The sequence below is a fragment of the Pecten maximus genome, chromosome 9 (genome assembly GCF_902652985.1).
Source record: "Pecten maximus chromosome 9, xPecMax1.1, whole genome shotgun sequence".
In the NCBI taxonomy this organism is placed as follows: domain Eukaryota; kingdom Metazoa; phylum Mollusca; class Bivalvia; order Pectinida; family Pectinidae; genus Pecten; species Pecten maximus.
Genome location: NC_047023.1, coordinates 19,579,919 through 19,590,333, shown reverse-complemented (window position 1 = coordinate 19,590,333; position 10,415 = coordinate 19,579,919). Strand labels below are relative to the sequence as shown.

The following is a 10,415-nucleotide window of genomic DNA, read 5'->3' as shown; positions in this document are numbered from 1 at the left end:
GAAATAAGGACGGACCTGGTGATTTTTGTCGTTTCAGACGAGCTTTCTCAAAGACTTTCACGGCATGCATTATAATCTGCAGGTCCGTCAAGATATATACCTGAAATATTACAGATGAACTGGTTTGTCTACATAAACAAACAAACAAGATGCATCAGGCTTATGGAAAACATTTAGGAAGTATTCATACTAAAAAAAAAATTTCATGATTCGTAAAGGATGGATGTCCTTCAATAAACCTGAAGTGTTTCCCATACAAAACAAAATCTATGTAGGAGTTGCACTTGTTTGAAATGTTCCTTTAAAACGGTCCAGTTTCCAATGAAGTAGACAACCCTCCAACTTAATTTCCCGACTTTTAGGGACTTGACAGGTTTCAAATATAGATAGTTTCTCAGTTTACTTATTGAATTTAATAATGAATGTTCAAAAACATGGAATTGGAAATTTCTCATTTAAAAGCTTTCGCAAAATGGGTCAGATTTCCATATTATTGATGAGAGAAAAAACAACACAATTTATTTAAATTTAACTTTACTGAAGGCAGTCTCTTTTTTTTGCCACTTGGAAACATGTACAAGGGAATATTCATTTTAACACACAATGTTTAACTCAACATGCCACATCATCAGCTAGTAGAAAAGGGAGATAACCGACGTGAATTAAAAAATGGGGACACAAAAAAGGCAGAAAATAGTCATCCTATTGTGAAGGCATTTATTGGGCAGAACTAACTTAAGGCAGTGTAACTACTTTTAAAATAAGCACAATAAGATAGGTACAAAATCAGCTGTAAAGCATAGTAAATACGAGAATCCGACACTCGGTTCCTTCAAAGCATAACCATCACGGTCATTACAGTTTCTGATAAAGCCTGTATTTTTTTGAACTTTATTTCAGTAATTTTCGAAGTTCCTAAAAAAATTATTGAATAAAAATCATAAGCTGATGACAATATACACAATTTCAAAATATCGCTGGTTTGTAACCATTCTTTATGCTTCCCTACACTAGTTCTCTCCCTTTATATATAATTGTACCAAATGGCAGTCCACAAAAATCACAAAAGCCAAAAATGGCAAAAGAAAAAAAATAATTAAACATCTGACAGAATAAACTTTCAATACATAAACATTCGACTAAATAGCACAACACAATATCATCCATACCAAAGTGTATAACATTTATATATAAGTATATGCATATCTTTATATAATACTTTACATCAAATATATGGCAGTCATTTCACTGTCGATTCAAAGTATTATATAGGAAATTTCTGATTGAAAGCACTCATAGATCTGTTTTACGTAAAAAGGATTACAGATGAACAAACGTTAAACTAGAACCTCCAGTCTGCCTTCAGTTAAATCCAGGAAATAAACTATTAAGGCTTCAGTAAGTAAATTGCATACTTCCAGGTAAAAAGATAGCTAATTAACTTTGTCTCTGTGAAAAATGTTAAACAATATCCAAGGTGTAAATATCCATGCAAGTTCACAGTTTCTCTTTCTCACTTTATATCCATGAAATAATAGTAAAATGATTTTTTTTTTTTTACTAAAGCGACAGAAATAAATAACCACTCAACCTCAGTAGTGTCAGATATTAAAAATGTGTTGGATAAAACGAAAGTATAATACTGCATTCCGAATAACAATTCCATGTAGTCCAAAATAATGGCCATATCTTGCCTGTGAAGATTAGGTTTACATACATATCACCAGGTAGAAATGGTTGTCCAACAGGTTTACAGTAAGGTTCTGTTAATCTAGGTCTAATACTGCTGTCTCCTCTTGAAAGGTAGAATGCCCAGGCTTGAACCACTGAAACTGTTTTAACCATGGAAATTGAGAAAGCAGCATTACACAGCAAGCTTTCTTATTGTATAGCATGAATCTGTAACTATCATACAATCGTGACTTGGTAACACAAAGCAGGCTAAACTGGGTTTTTTTTTGTGTCGTTTCTTCATAAACAAGCTACACATTCTGGATCATTACAAGTAAGAACACACTTTGGTGGTCCCATTCCCCACCCAAACTCCGAGTCCAGATCCTCTTCCACAAAGACAATTTATCAGAGAGAGAAAGGTGGTCGCTTTCCTCACCCAGCCTCTGAGTCCTCTTCTACAAAGACAATTTATCAGAGAGAGGAAATAAAATCCTATTTCCTTAATTTTCTTCAATACAGAGAAACATTTTCTGCCCAACAATATCTCATTACCAGTTAGTGTTCCTTTTTCTTGGGCATCCAATCTGCTACCTGAAGAAAATTGTAGATGGTGTCCGAGGACAATCCCTCCGAGTAAATTGTGCATGATTTCTGAAGAAAATCAGAACTCCAGTTCATCATCATTACGTACATTTATATACCAGTGATATTAACATATATTCTGATTTGAAAAAAAAGAGTTATACAAAGTAATGTAACTTAATACCAAACAGAACATTGAAATGACAGAAGTTACAACCTTATAATTACAGAACTGTTTTTAACACAAAATTGCAGTGGATTCATTTGACAACAGACAATGATCACATCAGTATGAAAATTATTCTTCTACATCACAGACAAAGATGTTAGCCAAATAACTCTCTATATCCCTAGTTTTTATAGTGTAGCTCCTGCGACTGTTTTATAACAAGAGTTACCTCCCCTTAGATGAATGCCACATTTGGCTAGGTATTTATGAGTGATGAAAATCTCTTATCCCATTCTGGGTTAGTTTATCAAGCTAGAAACAACTGATCAAAGTGTATTATTATATATACAGTTGGATGGACTAGAATTGTACTGCATTCCTGGAGAAATGGAACCTCTATTGAGATGTTGTTTAAATAAATGGATAACATACAGATCTATTGCTGTGTAAAAGTCCAGTGATGACAGGAAACAATACGTAATAGATTTGTTATTGTGTATAATTCAGGTGATGACATTACATCATGAGTCAAATATTACATGGTAAGTCTGACATTACATGGTAAGTCTGACATTACATGGTAAGTCTGACATTACATGGTAAGTTTGACTTTACGTCATCGTAAGTCTGTCTGACATTACATTGTAAGTCTGTCTGACATTACATCGTAAGTCTGTATGACATTACATCGTAAGTCTGTGACATTACATCGTAAGTCTGTATGACATTACATCGTAAATCTGTCTGACATTACATTGTAAGTCTGTCTGACATTACATCGTAAGTCTGTATGACATTACATCGTAAGTCTGTGACATTACATCGTAAGTCTGTCTGACATTACATCGTAAGTCTGTGACATTACATCGTACATCTGACCTTACATCGTAAGTCTGACATTACATCGTAAGTCTGTCTGACATTACATTGTAAGTCTGACATTACATTGTAAGCCTGACATTACATCTTAAGTCTGACATTACATCGTAAGTCTGACATTACATCGTACATCTGACCTTACATCGTAAGTCTGACATTACATCGTAAGTCTGTCTGACATTACATTGTAAGTCTGACATTACATTGTAAGCCTGACATTACATTGTAAGTCTGACATTACATCTTAAGTCTGTCTGACATTACATCGTAAGTCTGTCTGACATTACATCGTAAGACTGACATTACATCGTAAGACTGACATTACATTTTAAGACAGACATTACAGATTTGTTAGGTTACATAGTCACTGTGTTACAGATTTATTACAGAAGACATGTCTGATTTAACATCAGATCTGTTATACTTTACATCATTACATTACATTTGTTAAGATATTACATCATTAAACATGGTTTGACTAGATATTCTGCCATGGGAAAAAAATACCAGGGAACTAAACAAATACAGGATTGATTGCAAATGATTTTCACAGCAATATATTCATCACAATTATAATATATTATAAGCTAGGGTATGAACATTTTAAAAATTTGGAAATCACCAGACCATTCTGATTTAACAGGAAACATGACAGGGCGCTTTATTCGAATAAATATGGAAAAAAGCAAAATAAGGTGAAGTTTTATCCATTATAGATAACTTACAATTATCTTCAGATTTAGGCTCCACAACAGAACAACCCTTGGATTGTCAACAAGTGTGAATTCCATAGCACTGAACACATATAAATACTTGGCTATCTAATCTACAATACATCAGGCATAATGTTTAAAAAGTAACATTCATATACAATATTATTATATAATATGTGAAATAAATGAAATAAATACAAATTATGAAAAATTAATAACGCTAGTACATATTTGTCAATGAAAAAAAAAAAAAAAAAGAACTTCAATGCAATACAAACAAATGTGTTTATAACTCAATACCATACATTTAGCACATTCATAATATTGCAAGCTTTCTCAGATATACACTACTACAGTTGCCAGCACTATAACCGTACACATACCACACCTCTAGACAAAGGTTCACACTGAGGCCCTCCTCTCACTTACTTGGCCCCATAGCATTTCTTTTACAACTTTTTTTTTAAATATGGACATCTTAAACTATCCATATGGACCTCATACCATAGCAATCTGGAATTCTGGCCCCTACACATTTCAAGATCTCAAAAGAATCCCCTCTAGAGCCCTTTGTAGGTCCCACACCATGTATAAACAACTACATTGTACATAGACTGTTTCTTCTGTTGACCTATTGACCCCATCAGGCCAAGGGCCCTATCTTCTGTAGCTAAAGCCCACTGACATGTGTATGGACCCTTCATCATGTATAAAGACCTTTATCCTGCATGAATCACTGAATAACATACAAAATAACTGCTATCAGAAGCAGTAGAAGCATACAGCAAGTCCTAGCATGGTGACTTTCATACCAAAAGGTTATCCATATCACATGTACAAGGACATATTGAACTCACTACAAGTGCTTCTATATTTAGCAACATTGTATTCACACAGTATACTCATTTCTAAAGTAAACCTCATGCCATGTTTTCAAATTTCTACAACAAAAGCTGACCCAAATCACCTATGACAATTTTTTTGTAGCTAGCACATGTAAAGGGACTATGGTAAGTCATCTCAAGTCAAGAAACTCATACACATATGCTTGAAGTCATACTATGTCCAACAAGCTCCCAAGCCTTTTATATGTCCTTTACAGACATCAGAGCAGAAGGGAACACATCCACACATCATTGGGCAGCAGGTCACAGCTGCCCCTGATTTCAAGGTCTCTGAAATCACACAGGGACTGTCACAGTTAAGATCAGAAAGTGCCAGTCAAGACAAATCAAGCAACAAATGTCTCATCACCTACAGATCTTGACCATAATATTTTTTTCAGGTGAATCAAGGTTAATGACCGCTTGCCTATCAGAATCATACCATGCACGTCCTACAGTATGCATTCAGGACTTGGATACCCATAAATATCAATGAAAATTTTATATCTAGTTACAAAATCATTTTTACTAGATATACAATTTGTTTTTGAAAGTGAAATGAAAATGAGCTCCTAGATCAACCTGAACTTATCTGACCCCTCAGATTGCACTCTCACATCTCAGAACTCCAGTCGAAAAGCGGAGCAGCTTGTCTCATGGTCCTGTAGCTGGATGGTACATCTTGAGGCAGACGGGGCGACATCCACGTTTAGATCACAAAGACGGTCCTTGTTGAGCCCCATCCAGTGGCGAATGGTGTCATTGTCATACGTCGGGATGATGGTGACTTTGAGGTCCTTGTCCTCCCACATCTGTTTGGCATCCAGGAGGGCATTCAGCACCTGTGAGTTTGGGGACAGGGAGCTGAGAACATAATACCTGGCTCGGATACGTTTGAAGAATTCTACGTCGCTGTACTGAGGATTTCCATGGTTAGGTATGTAGGACAGATCCATGTAGAAGGGAGTCATAGGAGGAAGAGGAGGGGCCTTGGAAGTGGCAGGGGATGCTCGACTGCCAGTGGCCGTTGCTGGTCTTTTGCCTGCAGGTTTGGTCTTTGACTCTGATGAGGATGGAGCAGTTGCACTGGCTGGGCGGGTCTTAGTAGTAGTGGATTTCACACCATTGGTCTTGGCAGTTTTTGCAGAGGGAGGTGCACCGTTTTTCTCTGGTTTATCTCCTAGTTTTGACCTGTTCAACTTGGCAGAATCTGGTCTCTTAGTTGCTCCAGCTTTAGTTTTAAGTGTGCTTTTATCCGAAGCTTTACCGTTTGCTGTTGGCCCAGGAGATCCTTCAGGTGGAGGAGGAGCAGGCAGCCCCATAGGTTCTCCCCACTCTTTGGGATCAAAGCTCTGTCCATTTGTCTCCCCTTGGTAGGCGTCTAAAGGCTGACCAGAACAACTGAAGGGGTTGGTTCTTTGTGTGTTATCACATGCTGTGGAGAACGGATCAAATGCTGCAGCAGCTCCCTCTGCTTGGCTGTCCTTCAATTGGGCACCATCATTAATGCTCGTAAATGGATTAAAGCTAGATTCTGGTTGCTTTTCTTGAAGACCTATGAAGGAACTGTAACCATCAGCGCGGTAGGCATCACTTCCTTCATCTCCTTGGTCTGGAAGTCCTTCATCTTCCTCTTGGGAGTCATCGGATTTCACATCCACTGGATCAGGAGTTTCGTCTTTCTCAAAGGCTTCAGGAATGTTTGATACTTCCAAATAGTCTCCATTCTGGTGTTGGTTCTCCTCCAAGGAATCATCTATAACCTGAACATCTTCATGTGACATAGCACATCCATCTTGTATGTCTGGCACCTCATCCTTTGCATTATCTTTGATGTCCTCATCTTTTTCAAATGCATCGACACACTGTTGCCCATCATCAGATTGAATGTCTTCCACTGGCTCTGTGGAGGGTTCATCCCCGACTTCTTCACAAGAACCCTCTGTGAAGCCTTTGTTCTCAAAGGCATATGGTGAAACATCCTCTGGAGTATCTTCAGGAAGAACCGTTTCTCTAACATCACCTTGACTGTCCATTTCATCTGGCGAGATATCACCATCATCCTCATCCTCTATGTCGTCCAGGGCGTGGTCTGAAATATCAGCCTTTTCTTGTGGCTGATCTGGCTGTACAGTGGATGGTAAGACTTCTGGTTTCATTGGCTCCTGATCTAGAGCATCTCCTTCTTGTTCTTCTGGCATATGGTCCATAGGATCTGTAGATTTCATCTCCTCTTGTACAACAGGCAAAACATCTTTTTGAAAGTGTGTCTCCTGTTCCGTTGAATTATTCTCCTGTTCTTCTGGCAAACTATCCATAGGATCTGCAGATTTCATCTCCTCTTGTACAACAGGCATAACATCTTTTTGAAAATCTGTCTCCTGTTCTGGTATATAATCATCTTGTTCTTCAGGAATAGCATCTATATGATCTGCAGGTTTTACCTCTTGTTCATCAACGTCTTGTTCTGGAATATGTTCCTCTTGTTCTTTTGGCATGCTATCCAGAGGCTCTGCATGTTTTGCATCCTCATGTATTTCAGGTTCCTGATCTTGATTTTGAAGATCTTCCTCTTCATCTTTGGGCAAACTATCCATGGGATCTGCAGATTTCACCTCCTCCTCATCAGGTATGACATCTTTTTGAAAATCTGGAGCATTAATATCATCGACTGGAGAAACTGGCTTCATTTCCTCCATTTGAGTATCTTCCTCCATTTTGTAGTTTGTGGAGTAGAGATCATCCTTTGGTGGCAGTATGTTTTTCTCCTCCAGGTCTGGAGATTCTGTGCTTGGAGAATCACTAAGGACTTGGTCCTTAGCAGTATCCAATGACACTGGTCTATCAAATTCCTCAGTTGACTGTTGAAAGTCAGATTCTTTTTCGAATGATGGTACAACATCTGGTTCTGCAGGAATCTCCCTCACCGGTGATTTAGGGACTTCAGAGCAGAGAGGTTCCTTGGTAACTGGGGACATTTCTGGTATAAGGTCAGGTTCCTGGGGTGAGTACGCCACAGGTTCTGGTAGGGACTCTGGCTGAATAAGGCCAGATTCATAATCATGACTTCCATTCTCCATGGAAACATCTTCAGGAGCCAGGATGTCATTTTGTAGGTCCTGGTGAAATGAACCATACATCAGGGAGCTCTCACCCTGGTCAGGAGCAACTTCATATTGATTTGGGTCAGGAAGAGGATCTGGTGACTCAGATTTCTTTTCTGAATCCACCAGGGCTTCCTGTTGCGGTACTAGTGTATCAGCCATGGATTTAAGTGGTTCTTCTGGGGTGATATCTATAAGGGATGTCTGGGTTCCTGACAAAAGGTCAACAGAGGGAGGCACTGCTTCTACTACAGGTTCCACAAGCGGTTCTTGAGAAGCAATGACTGGCGCCACACTTGCTACTGGAGTTGGGGGCTTTCGTTCTGGGGATGGTGTTTTTTGTTTGCTAGGGGTTGATTTTTCTACTTCCTTTTTGGCAGATGGTCGTGGTGACTGTGTTGACATTGGTTTCTTTTTAGCCTCTGTAGGAGACGGCTTCTTTGGTGTCGAGCTTGTTGGTTTCTTTGGAGCAGACACATCTGGTTTAGCAGATTTTGGTGCTGTTTTGTTGAGAAGGGAGGGTCGAGATTTGCTTGTTTTATCCTCTGCTTTCTTCTTGTTCTCATCCTCCTTTGATATTTTGTTTGATCTGCTGGTTGCAGTAGCTTTAGGTGCAGGCTTATTCTCAATTTTCTTTTCTGGTGTTGGACGAGAGGCTGTTGTTTTAGCTGATGTTGGGCGCCCAGCAGGTCCACTGCTTTTCTTTGGGGCAGGTTTAGCTTCCAGATTTTTCGGTGTGCATGCTGCTTTCTTTAAGAATTTAAGGTGTTTTAATTTTTCCAATCCCTCAATAATCTTATGTTGAGGAGCATTGCCAGGGAAGAAGAGACGGTTGATATCTGCATCGGGATCGGCTGGCTGCCAAACTAGCAGGCAACAAATTGATAACATGTTTGGAAGTGGCACATTTTGTGTGGAGCCGAACTCCATCACTTGCTTGTTCCACTGCTGATAAAAGTCCTTAAGCTCCTTGCTGTCAGACACAGGGTTAAGTATGTACATATCCAGGGATCCATGGCCAACCTTGTGATAAAGATTCACAGGCATGACAGTCGGTGTGGTACCCAACCGGGAACATGGCTGAGGAGTGGGTATAAGGTTCTTAGAAAATTCCAGTAATTTGCTTCCCTCTTCTGCTAAATTGATAGCAAGTTGTGGTTCTTTGTCATTTACACCATTCACACCTGCATCGCCGGCCTTGTCAGAGGCGTTTAAGTACATAAAGCCAATGTCAGGATGGATTGTCTCCATGCTCTTTCTCCTTAGTACGGAACTTATACCGAAGATATTATCAGCACCGAGATGGGTCATAAGTACAGCATCAATACGGTCAAGATGGCGGGCAAAGTCCCAGAAGCATGACTTTCTACTGTATCCACCATTGACTAGAAGGTTGAACCCACTTATTCCGAACATGGCAGAGTCACCTTCACATGCTGGGAATATGTATAAAGTGGGTTTGCTAAATCGGATGTTTCCGACAACATCTGAGGTACGCATTAACTGTTGAATGGTCTTGGCATGAATGAAGCTACTGATGTATGTTGTAAACTGTAACACGCCATTGATGTCCGACATCTTCTCCTCAGGATTCAACTCTAGAGTGAGACTTTTACACACGTCCAGTTTGCTGATGTTTGAGCTTTTCCATTCCCCTCCAGTATTGCAGTAGATTGTCATTTTGCCGCCATCTTGTTGTTTCAGAGCAGCCTCAATGTCACTGTCCTTGCAGAGACGCCCCAGCTGGGACAAAGTGAAACAGTCATCCTGTAGGACCCAGGATCCGCTACCACTAAAATAGTGACCAGCATAGATGAGGTGTCGAATGCCGGCTGGCATCATCAGGAAGGTTTGGAGGGACTGTTGTAAAGTCTGTAGACGAGGATTGACCAATATCTCCATGGCAACCTTCTCAGATCGGTGTTGGATTGTCCTCTCATCTGCAATGACACAAAAAAGAACAAAAGTTAAAATATTTGTTTGAAGTACCCTTTATGTGTTATAAATAGTTCTGTACTAAAGCATGAAAATTTGCCTGAATCAATTCTCCTTGTTTCAATATAGTTACCAGGGATACCCTTTCTGAGCACCTGAAAACTGAAAATGATCACTCCTATTTTCTATGTTCTCATAATTTTACTCTATGTCTTAAATATGAATTTCATAACCAAAAGGTGCTAAGGAATTTCTCATATTATCTGAAATTGAAATGCATTGAATCATGGTTTAACCAATGAAATGCTGACATCAGTTTTTACATTGATGATAAATGGAATCGTGTAATTGCAGCCAATATGATTGGTATGTAAAGAATCATATATACATCTGTAGAATACTATTCATGAACATTCTGACAATAACCAATACCTGGTAAAAGGCAAGTCAACACACAATACCATATATATATATA

The 10,415-nt window shown here is 39.0% G+C and overlaps 1 protein-coding gene across 2 annotated transcripts in view; it reads right to left on the bottom strand.

Annotated features, from left to right (window-relative positions):
- Positions 1–517: 517 nt before the first annotated feature.
- Positions 518–10,415, bottom strand: part of LOC117335055 (microtubule-associated protein futsch-like) — a 57,577-nt gene continuing 47,679 nt past the window's right edge. For both annotated transcript variants that reach the window (XM_033894976.1, XM_033894977.1), the window contains one exon: positions 518–9,945. In XM_033894976.1, the coding sequence (XP_033750867.1) occupies positions 5,522–9,945 (4,424 nt within the window). In that variant the 3' untranslated portion in view covers positions 518–5,521. The remainder of the gene's footprint in view (positions 9,946–10,415) is intronic.